General features: G+C 36.3%; 1 protein-coding gene across 2 annotated transcripts in view; it reads right to left on the bottom strand.

The window, feature by feature from the left end:
• Window positions 1–2341: 2341 nt before the first annotated feature.
• top2b (DNA topoisomerase II beta) overlaps window positions 2342–16745 on the bottom strand; it is a 72027-nt gene continuing 57623 nt past the window's right edge. For both annotated transcript variants that reach the window (XM_084422813.1, XM_084422812.1), the window contains exons 24-35: window positions 15860–16055; window positions 15517–15608; window positions 14075–14230; window positions 13515–13598; window positions 12392–12589; window positions 10791–10944; window positions 10521–10685; window positions 9997–10168; window positions 9691–9773; window positions 9528–9617; window positions 7558–7781; window positions 2342–2865 (exon numbers count right to left, since the gene is read on the bottom strand). In XM_084422813.1, the coding sequence (XP_084278939.1) occupies window positions 2698–2865; window positions 7558–7781; window positions 9528–9617; window positions 9691–9773; window positions 9997–10168; window positions 10521–10685; window positions 10791–10944; window positions 12392–12589; window positions 13515–13598; window positions 14075–14230; window positions 15517–15608; window positions 15860–16055 (1782 nt within the window). In that variant the 3' untranslated portion in view covers window positions 2342–2697. The remainder of the gene's footprint in view (window positions 2866–7557; window positions 7782–9527; window positions 9618–9690; window positions 9774–9996; window positions 10169–10520; window positions 10686–10790; window positions 10945–12391; window positions 12590–13514; window positions 13599–14074; window positions 14231–15516; window positions 15609–15859; window positions 16056–16745) is intronic.

Here is a 16745-nt window from a genome sequence, read left to right as displayed (position 1 = left end):
TTTTCAAGTGAAACGACATTTGTTTGATCTATGATCGCCTTCAGCTCTGATCAGGAAGTCAACTCTTTCTCTAAAGAGCTTAATTTAAACTGATCCTGAGTTTGTAAAATACCTCCTACTAAAACACAAGTGTCGCTGGATTATCGTTTTTTGCAACAGGACCCTTGCTCTTCTTTGGCTGATTTATGATCAAATCCAATGCTATGTTTCTTATAAAGGTGCACGATGCAGGTGCTGGCTGTGTGGTTGTTTGTAAAGCATGCAGCTTGTCTGCATAAAGGCATTTTAGTTATTAAACTCTTAGTGCACTTAAACTGCCCCCCTGAGAGGACCAGGATAAGACAGATGTCATATTATTTTTCATGAATTGATGTCATATGGTTTTTTAATTCATTAATGATGTCTTTATTTAATTTTTCTCTTGTATGAGTGGATAACTTTGTGTGATGGTTTAACTTGGAACATAACTGTAATCAATTGATCTAATATTTTTTTCCCACAGGGGCGGATAGGGTCTTTGTTTACTTTTTTTACTTAAAAGGATAGTTCACCAAAAAATCTGCTCACATCATTTCAAGCCCATATGACTTTCAGCATGAACTTCTTTTCTGTTCCAAGGAGGAAAATAAGTCTTATGGCTTATATATAAGATTTGGATATCACTTAGTCAAATTTTTTGGTGAACTCACCATTTAAAAATATTCTCCTCCTGTCTCACTGCACATCTGCTCTGAAAACATATAAGGGAGAACAAACTCACTCATCTGAATGTGAACAAGGAATGACAAACTCTAGACAGTATATGCAGTATTTATCGTAATGTTTTCTTCTTTTACCTCATCAATCTACATCAGAAAGACGAATGTTTTTGCTCTACATCTTTTGTCTTCAAAAAAAAAAAAAAAAAAAAACTTGCTTTGATTTTTTTTGAAGCAGCATGCGTCTTTGAAGTTAACAAATGAAACAGCACCACTCACAATTCCCTTCGCATCTACAATCCTCAATCATTAAAATGTTAAGCTATGAAAGCTGTATCCTTTGAATTATGTACCCAATATGCTTTGTTGCACAGGAAAAAAAGACAACCTATTTTATTTTACTAGCTAGTTGACATTGTGTTTGATGAGTTAGCATATATCTAACTATTATAACTTTATGTCACAAGAAATTTTCAGAATCCATGTTCAAAATATGTTTTGAAAAAATCTCTTTCGGTAACAAGGGTTATCAAATGTGTCTTGTTAATCTTTATCAAAATTACCTCGCATGGGCCGGCTTGACTGCTAAGGGTCCAGGCATCTCATATGGATTGTTCAATAATGCTTTTTGCTGAATGTGATATTGTTCTAAGCTTGTGTCATGGCAGAGATGCAACAGTGTGCTTGTCTTTAATAATAGGAAACATAATTTTGCTGTTGTCATACTGTATGTTGAAACCATTGCATTTGTGTGCTGGTCATGCTGTACATAAAGAAAAGCAAGTGATGCAAATTTGTAATTTTGATTTTGAAAAAAAAAAGGAAGCTCTTTACGAGCTTACGTGAGCTCTGAACCAATGGAAGAGCAGATAGACCAAAACCGACATGTACTAAAAATGTTACTGAGATGTTAGGAGATTTGTTTTTATCTTGTTGATTTTTCATTGAAAGGCACACAAACACAAAGTTGGCCCAAATTTAACCTACAAAGGAAGAGTCCTTTAACATTTACAAAACATTTAGTTTTTTTTTCTAAAAAACAAACAAAACTAAAAAACATTTAATAAGAATGAAATTATCAGCTTGTGTTTAAAACCTCTAAACCCAAGGAGTTTAGATAATGACAATTCAAGAATATCGGTTATCAAAACCCTGAGTGTTTGTATCCAATTGTAAATTCCTTTGTTTTACTTGTCTTTTTTAGGACATTAACAGTGCTTTAGTTTATGTTTACTATTGCCTTTGCAATCCTTTTGGCAAAACAATAAAAAAAAAAATATATATTTTAAAATGTTTGGAAGTACTTGGATGGTCCATGTTAATGTATGCGTAAAGTGTGAGATAGAGTTAGAGGTTGCAGTTGCGGTTGTGGTTGATTTTGTTCAATTCTTTCATACAATGTTAAATGTTGTGCTGTTACAGTTGTATAAATCATTATTTTTGCATCCTTGGAAAACTTTTCTATGCAGATCAACTTATGGTTCTGCATAACAAGAGCACTATTTTAGCTCGTTTTTAAAAATGGCAGGATGAGTCAACATTTCTGTGGTAATAAACAGCATGTCCTGTCATTGTCTCTCATGGTCTCTCAAACATTTTGCAACATTTCAGTCGTACTGCCATTGCTATAGACTAACAAATAATTTACATTTCATGTTTATTTCCAAGTCATCTCAAAAAGGGAAGTCATCTCTAACGTTGAACCATTAAAGGTGCTGAAGCACAGCAGTCTACATTTCTAAAAGCTGCTCAGGACAAATACAATTCAATGATAAAAAACAACATTGTCAATGTATCATAACAATAATAATAATAATAATAATAATAATATAGCAATAACGATAAAAAGAGTAAAACAGCTACACAGTAGAAAGAATTCAACATCACAATTGAAGAAATAAAATGGAGGGTAAAATGTACAAAATTCTGCAGGGCAGAAGACAGTTAACCTGTTCTTCAACAAGGATTTTTCTGGACTGAGTGTGTGTGAGTGTGTTATCTAGTCAAACATATCGTCGTCGTCTTCATCATCATTATCAGATTCTGCAAAATATTTGACTTCTTTCTTGGCTCGACCGGATCGATCTCTGCCTGAGTCCAGACGGCTGAAGCTGTTCATGCCTGCGTCGTCATCATCTTCATCGTCAGACACTGCCTTCTTTGGTTTCTACATGCAAACACACATACACAACATAAGACTGTACTCTTCCTCATGGGTAACTGCAAGATCCAGAGTAAAAAAAAAGTGAAGAACTGGACTTATCTGGACGCATCTGACCACTGAGTATAGCTTGAGTGCAGTGCGCAACATTATTTAATACTGTGCATCACAGTTCTATTGTTTTTAAATATTGTGGTTCTGCCATTATTATTTTTAATCCAGTGAGATTTCTGTATGCACAAGGAATCTGACAACAGCCAGAATGATCTGATCTCACCATCATCGAGTCCGTCTGTGATTACATGAAGAAACAGAAAAAACTGAGACAAACTAAATCCAGAAGAACTGCAGGAACGTCTCCAAGATGCTTGAAGAAACCTTCCTGCAAAGCTACAGTACTGTGAAAAGTACTGGCACTTGTGTTAAAATGCTGTAAAGTGAGAATGCTTTCAAAAATAAAATCACAAATTGAATTTATTTATGATTAAACTTCTATTAACTAATTCAAATCAATATATGGTGTAACGACCCTTTGCGTTTAAAACTGCTTTTGTCCAGGTACACTTGCGCATAGTTTTCCAGGTAGCTTTGCAGGCATATTAACATGCCTAAGACTTTTGCACAGTACCATATACTGAATATACATACCACAAGGTAAAAAATAAATAAATTCTCAAACCAGTACGTTTTCATTTTTAAGTAAAATTTTTTTTTATTATATGATCATTGGGTATAACAATCATAAGAAAATGAGTGCGGCATTTAAATGGCAGTTTTGAATTATGTTTCTAATGTAGAAACATAAACTTTTTGCATTATTCAAAAAGATTGTTTAACAATTTCAAACTGAATATAATGCAGATACTACTGCATTATCTACATTATATTCAGTGTATATTTAGTATATATTGTGCTTGCAGTTTTGCAGACTTGGTCTGAACATTAGGTATATGAGTGAATGGTTTTCACTTTTCACAAAGTATCACTTTTACCTCTGGTTTTACAGACAAGGCTTAAGCTAGTCCAAGACTAAAATACATGTTTGAGCTGTTTTAACTGAAAGCAACTAATTAAAATATGTCAGGGCCAATGTTTTGTCTCAAAATGCACACCAGTAATGCTGTTTTCTATGGCACGTTTATAAAAGCTACTTAAATACTCTAATTGAACTAAGGCCTAATCCTGGCTTCATCTAAACCCTGTCTGTGAAACAGGACCTTAGTGGCAATAAAAAAAAAAAACTGTAATCTGCAGCAACCTGCATTAACTGCAAACAGCTTGAGTAGTAATCAGGGGTTTAGCCGATTATGTTATTACCAAAATAATCAATGGTGAAAAATCAAATCACATGAAAAGCCATTGTGAATAAAACTACCCTGAGCTATGGCCTGCTAAGTTATCAACATAAAGATCTTAAATATTTGTTTAATGGCATCTTTTTACTAATTACTATGAATGAAGGCCAGTATCACTGATACCAATACTAATACTGATGCCTCTATTACAGTTTTTCTCGATTGCTTAAACACGTTTCTTGAAACTATGCCTCGTATTCTCAAAACAGTAAACACAAACCCATAACGTCTCACCCAATTCCCCAAACATCCTATTTTCAGGTCAAAATTAAGCTCTACACTCAAAACCATTCACTCTTGCTGAAAAACCAAACTTTGCCCTCAGACAGGACACACAAGCCCTCAAAATCACACACACTACAACATAGCCTAACACACTGGTGCAATAAATTCAAAACAACATTTCCAAAACTAGTAAGTTATGTTGCTTGTGGTTCCCCCCTCACAAACCTTTTCACATGATGAACACAAAAGACATAACCAATGGATACATTGGCACATTTTTATTCATTCATGTACTACACAGTACAACACACACACAACAAAACAAAACAAATTTTTTTCCCGTTTTACTTTCTTTTTTTCTCCTCTAAATGTATTTTTTATATTTACTTAAGATGTGTGTGACCATCATATGACAGTAAAAGAGCACACACAAACCTTATTCTAATATGGAATTGTATTGGAATGGTAAAAAATGTTGGTAGGTGACAGGAGGGCCTCCACTCAAGGATACAATATGATGAACAAGTCTAAGAATGTTCCACATATGGTTGAACATACCTAGAAAGATAACATTCTGGGAGTCAAGACTATAAAGGATGAAGGATGCCCTCCCTTCACTGTTACACTCTGTGTGACTGTACGACTGCTGGCCTTTTCTTGCAAGAAAATAAACCTCATCAAAGACTATAGGAAATGTTTGTCTCTTATTCAGTGATAGAATTCTCCCTGAAGGTTCTCGAGGCGACGGTAAAGCGACTCAAATTTGGCCCAGCCTCCCTCATAGTCATACCATTGACTAAGACATGGGCTACTAGAGTGGCTTGAATTTAATCTGAGACTGCTTGTCTTCTTGCCATTGCCCTTCCTCCTCCTCCTTCTTATCCCTCCTCGACCTTTTCCTTAATGACTTTCTGGATTCATTGTTCCAAAACTCAATAAACTGATTTGGGCCCTTTTATATATCTTTTGAAGGATCTGATTTATGTGTGTTAAATTTTGACTCTTAGTGTTTCCACTTGTGTAATTGTGTGCTAACTGAGCTGAAGCTGTGCTGACTTGAGTGATGACAATGAGAAATGAAGGGATTTGTGACAGTTCAACAAATCTGACTCATGTGTCAAAACAGGGAATAGTGTTTATAGTTTAGTGAAATGGGTGTGCTTTTTGATAAATGGCATTATGGTTTTTAAATTTTAGTTCAAAAGCCTGGTTATAGTGTTTAAGCAATCGAGAAAACCTGTATTCAGTGATAGAATTTTGTTTGCCACCACTCCTCCCTGAAGGTTCTCAAGGCGACGGTGAAGCGACTCAAATTTGGCCTTACTCGTAGCCCAGCCTCCCTCACAGTCATGCCATTGATAAAGACATGGCAACTAGAGTGGTCTTCTTGCCCTTCCTCCTCCTCCTCCTTATCCCTCCTCGATCTCTTCCTTCATGTCTTTCTGGATCCATTGTTCCAAAACTCAATAAACTGATTTGGGCCCTTTTATCTATCTATTGAAGGATATGATTGATGTGTGTTCAATTTTGACTCTTAGTGTTTCCACCTGGGTAATTGTGTGCTAACTGAGCTGAAGCTGTGCTGACTTGAGTAAACAATATTGAATGCTAGTGCTTTCTAAATGACAACATGGTCTAGGCAATGAGAAATTAAGGGATTTGTGTGTAGAGTTTTGCAGTGACAAGTTCAACAAATCTGACTCATGTGTCTAAACAGGGAATAGTGTTTAGTTTAGGGAAATGGGTGTGCTTTTTGATAAATGGCATTATGGTTTTGAAATTTTAGTTCAAAAGCCTGCTTATAGTGTTTAAGCAATCGAGAAAAACTGTAAATTGACTTTTTTTTCCACCTTACAATGAAGAAATAAAATGAGTATTTATAGCCATTCAACATTGTAGTATAACTGAAAGTCACGCCTAAACAGCAAATTATCAGATTGTTTTATTTTTTCATTTAATAACAAATTTTATAGAACATTAAAAAAAGTGAACTTTATTCACATAATAAATGTTACATTTAACTGTGCCTAATTTTAACTATATTAATTTAAGTTGAATTTTTTTTTATATTACAATTAAGAACTTTTTTTCTATTTTAATATATTTTCAAATGTAGTTTATTCCTGTGATGCAAAGCTGAATTTTCAGAATCATTACTCCAGTCTTTAGAGTCACATGATCCTTCAGAAATCATTCTAATATTCTAATTTGCTGCTCAAGAAAAATCTCTGATTATTATCAATGTTGAAAAACAGTTGTGCTGCTTCATATGTTTGTGGAAACCATGATACACTATCCTAAAAAAAAATTGGGGTATGTAAATTAATAATTTTATTCAGCAATGATGCATTAAATTGATCAAAAGTAGCAGTAAATACAATTCGATTTCAAATAAATGGTGTTCATAAAATTTGAATTCATTAAGGAATTCTGAAAATAATGTATCATGGTTTGCTCCAAAATATTAAGCAGCAAAAACTGCATTTAACACTGATAATAATAAGAACCATTATTAATCACAGAGCAAAATATGGCCACAAGCAGCAATCATCAGGGTCCAAGCACCAATGGCCAATTTGGATGATTAGTGATCCAACTGAAATGTATTTTATGATGTGTTTTATACACATGAATAGTATTGTGAAAAGTGCTACACAAACAAATTTGACTTGACTGTTATAATTACACTGAAGCGTGTTACTGACGGGATCAAAAACAAGTAGCCAGACGGAGCTTTCAGCATCCTTCATGAGGGTCTCGCATGTTGTGCCCTCTAAAGTAGAGGACACCGGGTTGAGCACAGCTGGATACATGCAGACTATCAGTCGGACACTCTCTCCCTCTCACTTTGCGGAGCTGGTGAGCAATGCAAAGACAGCTTAATTCTATACTGATTCTATATTCTTATTTCTATTTTTACTGCATTAAACAGCGAATATTAATCACAGAAATCAATGTGTTAATTTCCCACTCCTAATTATTTTATAATAGACAGATAATATGATGCATTTTTTATAAACTATTTAAAATGCATTACATTATCTGCATTGATATACTGTTTTTCACAAGCTGTAATACAGTTTATAGGATTATTATTAGTAGTGGATATATCACTCACCCTGCTTGTGGCAGTCTTTGCAGTCTTCTTCACAGGGTTATAAACCTCCTCCTCTGAGCTCGACTGCTTCCTCTTCCTGCCTCGGCCTTTCCCACCCCCTTTTGGTGCTGCTGGTGCTTTTTTAGTGCCCGTGTCTGAGTCTGAGTCCCAGACGCATGTATCAGGCTTCTTGGCTTTTACTGGAGCTTTCTTCTGTTTAGGTGCTGTGTCAGCAGGTTTCTTAGCTGGAGTAACAGAACAAAATGATTTTAACAGACTGGAAACTGGTCATTCACATCTACTTGTTAAGATCATAACTGGGCTGAACTGGTGAGCTACATGGCCACTAGTAAAGATCTCTGCAGGGTTTTTCCTGCATAGAGAATTATGGGGCAGCCGCCTCCGTCAAATTTCGTGCCACTTCCGGCTCAAAGTGCTCAATAGTGATGTGTGGATCGCGGTTATATCCGCGGATACTGCGGATAATCCGCGGGTAGGGCGAGCCAAGTAATAAAAAAATTACTTTCCAATTAATTGTGGGTGGATCGGAATGAGAAATAAATCATTAATGTGTTAATTTTAATAAAGACACGGGACTCTCATTTCACTGTAAGATAAAACGAATGTGTGTCACTCTTTTAATTTAATTTTAAACTGAACGTTTTTCTCTTCAAGGGAAAACCAATCAAAGAAAATATATGCCTAGAGCACCTCCTAGTGGTCCTTATATAAAACAAGTAAAAACCTGAGATATTGAGATATTGCTTTATTATAACTTAAAGGGATACTCCACTTTTTTCGGAAATATGCTCATTTTACATCTCCCCCAGAGTTAAACAGTTGAGTTTTACCGTTTTAGAATCCATTCAGCCGAACTCCGGGTCTGACGGTACCACTTTTAGCATAGCTTAGCACAGATCATTGATTCTGATGAGTCCAGTAGCATTTCTTTCAAAATGACCAAAGAGTTTCAATATTTTTCCTATTTAAAACTTGACTCTTCTGTAGTTAAACCGTGTACTAAAATCGACGGAAAATGAAAAGTTGCGATTTTCTAAGCCTATATGACTAGGAACTACTCTCATTCCGGCGTAATAATCAAGGAACTGTGCGGCTGTACCATGAGTGCAGCAGGCGTAATGATATGACGCAGCGCCTGAAAATAGGTCTAATAGGTTAGACAAACTTAGTCCCGGTCACGTTGGAAGAAGTTACCGAGCTGGGGACTATTTTCAGGCGCTGCGTCATATCATTACGCCTGCTGCACCCATGGTACAGCCACACAGTTCCTTGATTATTACGCTGGAATGAGAGTAGTTCCTAGCCATATAGGCTTAGAAAATCGCAACTTTTCATTTTCCGTCGATCTTAGTACACGGTTTAACTACAGAAGAGTCAAGTTTTAAATAGGAAAAATATTGAAACTCTTTGGTCATTTTGAAAGAAATGCTACTGGACTCATCAGAATCAATGATCTGTGCTAAGCTATGCTAAAAGTGGTACCGTCAGACCCGGAGTTCGGCTGAATGGATTCTAAAACGGTAAAACTCATCTGTTTAACTCTGGGGGAGTTGTAAAATGAGCATATTTCCGAAAAAAGTGGAGTATCCCTTTAACAGCTTTAAATAAAAATATACACAAGCTTAACAGAAATAATTCTGATTAGAGTGTTTTCCAACAACTTTCTTTTTAGTAAATTTTGTGTACACAAACAATGTTGTCAATGCTCGAGTTCATGTGTAGAGCCCCTGGTGATACTTCAAGCACAGTTTCATGTTGTGTCGAGCCTCATTAGTGTTTTAAAAATAGCGATTTTGATGCTATCATTGTAGTGCCCCTAGCACTCCCATTCAAAAGGCATTTTGACCTAAAACGAAAATACGGTCAATCTTTGACTCGGGTAGATTAACAAAAATAGCCTAGGTTGCAATTTGGCGAGAGTTACCCTTTAAACATGATCACTCATCACAGGTTGGTTGCCGGTCAGGTACCTTTTTTAGCTGGAGGTTTCTCAAAAACAGAACTGTTGGAAAATGATGAAAACCCTGGACCCCTGTCATCATCACTGTCTGACTTCACATCTGAAGAATAAATAAACATTATTAACACATGCACATTATTAACATGATAAACCACCACTGAACACACACATACCGTCATCGCTGCTCTTGTCAGCATACTCCGTTTTAGATGACAATACAGGCTCTGGGTCCCTTTTCTTCGCTGGTGAAGTAGGCCTGAAAATGATTTAATTCAAATGAAAAAGAGTTGGAATCCATATTTGATTGTCACTTTGAGAATAATAATAATAAAAGTATACTACATGGTTTCATTAAATGGGTGGACCTCACAAAAAGTTGCCATTAGTTTCAGATTCTTGTTAGGTTATTGTAAAACTTAAACTGCTTGTGACAGGCTTTGTGAGATTCACCCAAATGTGAATATTTAGACAGAACATACAAAGTAAATGTTGTTTTTGGAGGAAAAATGTCTTCATCATCTTCTTCATCGTCATTTTGCTGCTCTGTGTTTTTATAGGAGTGAACTGGTGATGCTGAACCATCATTCTCCTGTTCTTCGTCACCACCCTCCTCTTCCTCAGAGAAGTCAAATGTGTACTTGGCCTTCGCAGCTGTGAAACAACACAATAGAACATTTCAGGCTATGTTTAAAATGTCATGTTTTCATATGGGAAGAGTCATTTAAACACAGTATGAATACGTTACTTTTGTTGGAAATTCAACTTAAAAATGTTTTTATGTTGCCACCTCTGCAGTATTTTTTGTCAATTATTTCTTCCATAGATATATAGTTAAATGTTTTTTTTCACCACACTCACGTGTAAATAACACCGCATTTACGATCATATCACTCAGGCCTGGTTTAAATGCTTAAAATTACATTTTGTACAGAGGTATTAATGGAAGCACACACACCTGAGGCTATTACATTTTGTACAGAGGTATTAATGGAAGCACACACACCTGAGGCTCTCCTGGATGTGGTGTCCCTGGGAATAACAGGTTCACTTTCATCCAGCTCATTATCGGAACGATCATCATCACATTCATCATCTGACCATGGATTCCTTTTTTTTACTTTCTTAGCTGAACCTTTAGCACCTGGTGGCTTCCTTTGTTTCGGAGTACCTGAAGATAAGAAATATATATAAATATAAAAAAATTAAATAAAAACATAAAAAATGCTTTTGAAAGTAAACTAAAGTTAAATATAGTGCCAATATTTATTGTTACCAGGTTCTTTCTTCTCTCGCTTGACCCGCGGAGCTTTGGGTTTGGCTCCTGGGTTGGGAAGGCCGGATGGAGAAATTAGGGAATTCTCTCCTCCATTGGAGCCCAGCGCGCTGTCCTCATCAAACTCCACCTTCAAGGCTGGATCTACCTCACTCTGACACCAACACAGACATCATTAGACACAGACACACACTGTACCAGGCTTGACATTTATTAGTTGTGCTTCAGCCTATTTAGGTATAATTGATACATGGCTCTAGACCAGGGATAGGCAACTTCAGTCCTGCAGAGTTGAGCTCCAACCCTAATCAAACACACCTGAACAAGCTAATCAAGAGCTTCAGGATTACTAGAAATCTACAGGCAGGTGAGTTTTTATCAGGTTTGGAGCTAAACACTGCAGGACAGTGGCCCTCCAGGACCCAAGTTGCCCACCCCTGCCTAGACAATTACATAAACTAATAATCACAATATTAATATTGTATTTTCACAAATAAGTGCAGTTACTAATAATATTACATAATATTTCTAGTTAAAAAAGATATTTGGCAGTAAAGCACTGAGGTTGAGTTGGGATGCAGACATACATTTACTTACATAAAACAGTAACATCTGTAAGTGTAAAAAAAAAAAAAACCCTCTTTTATATAGGGAAAAAATGCAAAGGTTCTGAAACTAGGACAGGTTAGACCAGCGATCAGAAACCTAAATGGTAAACCTAAACCCAAACCAGGCTCTTTGACAAAAATCATGTGGCAAACCACTTACGTTCCTGTGGTAACCTAGAGCTCCTGAACTCAGATTCAAACAGCTACATAGTTTGTTTGTTTGTGGTGAAAAGAAATACTTTTTGAAACAGCAAAAATTTTAAAGTATATTAAAAAGTGATTGGACGGACACATATCATTTTATTGAAACTGGTGTTCTGCTGTGGTAATAAACATTTCACCGGGTACTTTCGCTTTTGCCGCAGAGACATTTTATGTCCCATAAATGTGTTGTATGATACAATATGTCCGTATGATAATGCGCGCAGCTTTCAGTGGGAGGGACTGTTTGAAGTTAGCTATGGACCTAATAAAGTTACTATTACTGAAAAATATATATGTTTTTTCTATAATATAATATAATATAATATAATATAATATAATATAATATAATATAATATAATATAATATAATTTTTTGACGTGGCTCTTTTAGGAAAATGCATTAGCCAAAAATAAACTTAAAAATGTCTCTTTGGTAAAAAAAAAAAAAGGTTGCCAACGCCTGGGTTAGACTCTACAGCCCTTGATTCAAATTTGTACTTGCTCGTTACAATTTACCATTGTTCTTCCACAATATCATACATTTGTAGATCATGATAACCATGGGTAAAATCATGAACGGCTCCTCACTATCACTGTAAAAAATAACTATACAGTTTCTATAAATATAAATGCAAAAACTGAAATAGCTTCGTAATAACTGTTAATTGTATTCTCCAACTCCTGTAATATATTTAATACATGACACATTAATGTAATAAAGTTCAGAGTAAATATAACACATTTCAGCTTACACACACACACACACACACACACACACACACACACACACCTTCTTCTTTTTGGTGAGTTTCTTGCAGGCATCGGCCTTCATAGCCTGTGTGACCTGTGGCTCTATCCTGCGACCAAAGGGAGAGGGCAGAGTTTCTTCCAGGTGCATCTTCTTCACTTTAGGTTTGCCCACCTTCCCTTTCACCAGCTTCGTGGCCTTCCCAGAGTTCACACTCTCCCTCTCCTGCCCCTCTATACGCTGGAAGAAAGACAAAACTCTCAAATACTTTATAACACACATCATGATTCAACCCAATCCTTAAAGGGATACTCCACTTTTTTCGGAAATAAGCTCATTTTACATCTCCCCCAGAGTTAAACAGTTGAGTTTTACCGTTTTAGAATCCATTCAGCCGAACTCCGGGTCTAACGGTACCACTTTTAGCATAGCTTAGCACAGATCATTGATTCTGATGAGTCCAGTAGCATTTCTTTCAAAATGACCAAAGAGTTTCAATATTTTTCCTATTTAAAACTTGACTCTTCTGTAGTTAAACCGTGTACTAAGATCGACGGAAAATGAAAAGTTGCGATTTTCTAAGCCTATATGGCTAGGAACTACTCTCATTCCAGCGTAATAATCAAGGAACTGTGCGGCTGTACCATGAGTGCAGCAGGCGTAATGATATGACGCAGCGCCTGAAAATAGGTCTAATAGGTTAGACAAACTTAGTCCCGGTCACGTTGGAAGAAGTTACCGAGCTGGGGACTATTTTCAGGCGCTGCGTCATATCATTACGCCTGCTGCACTCATGGTAAAGCCGCACAGTTCCTTGATTATTACGCTGGAATGAGAGTAGTTCCTAGCCATATAGGCTTAGAAAATCGCAACTTTTCATTTTCCGTCGATCTTAGTACACGGTTTAACTACAGAAGAGTCAAGTTTTAAATAGGAAAAATATTGAAACTCTTTGGTCATTTTGAAAGAAATGCTACTGGACTCATCAGAATCAATGATCTGTGCTAAGCTATGCTAAAAGTGGTACCGTCAGACCCGGAGTTCGGCTGAATGGATTCTAAAACGGTAAAACTCAACTGTTTAACTCTGGGGGAGATGTAAAATGAGCTTATTTCCGAAAAAAGTGGAGTATCCCTTTAAGCAAACATCTATAAATGAGACTCACGTCCAGCTCCTCAATGAAGACGGCCAGATCTTCCCTCCACAGATCTTCTGAATTTTTCTTTTGGAGTTCATTCAGCTCAGCTTTCTATAACAACAAATTAAAGAGCACACACTCAAAGTTAACAGCGAAGGTTTCAACCTGCTGCTGTTATTAGTCAAATGAATCGATTTTCAGTGAATAACAACATTTGGTCTTTTCCTCACACAAAGCTATTACATGACTTTAGAAGACCGGGAATAGAAGTGGGCAATATACCAGTAAACCAGAAAAATGGTACAAATTTGGCAACCGGTATAAATATTGGATTATAGTTTCTATCTTTGTAATGCTCACTTGATGTTCCTGTTGTGTCATCACGAAAGTTTGCCCTTATATTGTTTATCCTTATAACAAAATAAATAATGACAGAATTTACATTTTTGGGTGACTCCTTTAAAAAGAAGGTTCCAACATTGCTTCACACATGATATAACATTACAGTAACAAAGTTCAGTCATATTAAGTGTATAAAAACTGATATAAATCATTGAATGTAACACTAATGACTGTAAGAGTGATACCTTCAGGTCTTTCTGCTTGAGGAGTTCCTCAACCTTCTCCTTGGTTAGACACCACAGAGGCATGTTCAGAATGTAGTTAAAATTTGGCCCAGAGGAGGAGCCAGAGTCCACTGAGATGTCACTGTCATTACCATCACCGTCCTCATCCTCCAAAGACTAACAGCATCGTTATCCGACCAAACAAAGAGAAACAGTGAGATTATGAACAGTGAGTAAAAAGTTAAACTAAACTACAACAGTCTTCTTAAAACACTAGAACAGGGGTCAGTAATCGCTGGCACGTGAGCAAAAGAGGTGCATGTATTTAATGTAGATGAAGTACCTTGCACCTGCATACAGATCTATATTTTGAGGTAATAATTTATCATATTCACACAGCTTGTTTAAATAAATTAGGAGCTATACATACTTTTAAAAGTGTGCCATATGCATCAGACGTTCAGCCAACGGTCCGTGGGTGTGACGTCTTAAGCACCCTTTCCACTGCACACGACATTAGCATACGATTGTCGCATTTAACCCCCTAGTGTCAGTCGCATGGAACTTTGAAATTGGTCGTGAAGCAACCGTTACCCTCGGCTATTCACAATGGTAAAATTAATTATATGTTTTAAATGATGTATTAAATGATATTTAATGAATGTAATGCATGCATGAATATATCCACACAAAACAAATGACCTCCAATACATCTCAAATAAAAACACAGTCGATTTTCTAGAGCTAATCAATATAAATATTGATTTAATAATTATAAAATATTTGTTTCTGCCATAATTATTAATAACAGCCATTTTGCAGAAATCACGCTTACAGAATGACGTTAAAAGTGTTAAAATATTGATAATTCTAGCTTCGCGCTCATAGTTTTGATTAGAATACATCACATCCGGTCAACCGGGCGCATACGGTCTAGCCGCAGAAGTTCAGATATTTCAACGCATCCGAAGCTCAAATCGGATCCGCATACGCATATGATCGGAACTCCCCGCAGTTCCGGTACGACTCTCCATTGGAAATGAATGACTTCCGGTCGTTTGTCATGTGCAGTGGAAAGGCGGCTTTAGGCTGAGACTATGCAACTGCATGCACCGTACATGTACCGTTACACCCCAAAGTGTGCATGTTTGACATTTGAGACTCTCCTTAAAGACTAAATATAAAGATTCTCGTTATGTGCGTGATGCAACCAGATTTAATAATCGGTTAGGATTTAAAAACTCCTGTAGTCTATGGTGTTTGTATTGAGTTCAGATTTTTTTTTTAAGTAATTAATAATAAAAAGTAATATTAAAGTTAAAGTAATATTACGCATGTCTACAATTGTGGGTTTGTTCTTAAAATGTATGGGTCAGGCCCTTGCTTTATTTTAATGCATGAGCTGTCCTCTAACAGATGCATATAAACACAGCTGTATCTATCATCTATGTTTCCTCACATACCTTCTCCTGAGCTTTGTTCCAGGCAGCCACAGGGTCAGATTCATATCCTTTTTGCACCAGCATTCGGATCAAATCTCTTTTTGACTTGTTCTCTGATAAAAAAATAAATAATACAAACTATTAAAACACACTGAGAGTACATGACATTCATTTTTTATGGTTTAAAATTTAAATTTAAATTTAAAGAGCGCGTCATTAATTTGTCCTCTGCATTAAAGCACTTACACTCAAGTCAAAATTCAAACTTACCAACCAAAAAGACAGGAAAAATACATATACTTCAGAAGAGAATGCAGGCCAAAAATTATCTTAAAATCTGACAAACATTGGATAAATATCTCACCGATTGATAGTTTTCCCTCAATCTTTTCAAGCACAAATCGTGCCTGGTTGGAGAGTTTGGCCGACTCAGCGCCCAGACTGCCCACCAGCCAGTCCTTCCTCAGTTTATAATAGTGCAAGCGCAGCTCAAAGAACTCCTTCAAGATATCCTGCACAGACTCATAGCGCTTCATACAGCCCATGTGATCAAACAGCACCTACAAACCAAGAAAGACCAAGAGAAAGAAGCATGAGGCAAAAAACAAATCATATGGCACACCATCAGTTACCTGTTTCACAATAGACCCCGGTAAATGTCTAGGCGGTTAGTATTATCGTTTCACATTTTAGTTATCCTTAAAACAGTGTTAAACTCACGGAAAATAGTGTCAAGTTTATCTGTTGGTATTTACTACACTGTAAAAATAAATAAAAATTAAGTACAATCAACTTGGAGTCATTTGAACTGAAATAACATTAAACTGACTTAAAAAAGTTGAATCTTGTATAACATAAAAAAGTTGAAAATTGTTTAACTTATTTTGTTGAGTTAAAGCAATGTAAAAATATATGTTGTCATAACTTATTGATCATATAATTTTTTACAGTGTAGGATCCATGATACCATGTATCTTAACAAGATGTCCAAAAGACCTCCAGCCAAAAATATAGGCCCACAACATTAAAGATCCCACGGTATATTTAACAGTGGACATGGGGTACTTTTAGATATTTAAGTAATGTCTGACAACTTAATATGCTGGAGTTTGTTTTTGGATGAGCGAGGATGATTTTTCTTGAAACCCTCACAAACAACATGTGGTGATTTCTGACCCCAAGACTCAACTAATCTCTGCAATTCTCCATCTGTGATCCTTGGAGAGTCTTTGGCCACTTAAACTTGCCAT

Source organism: Rutilus rutilus, assembly GCF_951802725.1.
Source record: "Rutilus rutilus genome assembly, chromosome: 11".
Lineage (NCBI taxonomy): Eukaryota > Metazoa > Chordata > Actinopteri > Cypriniformes > Leuciscidae > Rutilus > Rutilus rutilus.
This window is presented reverse-complemented; position numbering and strand designations above follow the sequence as displayed.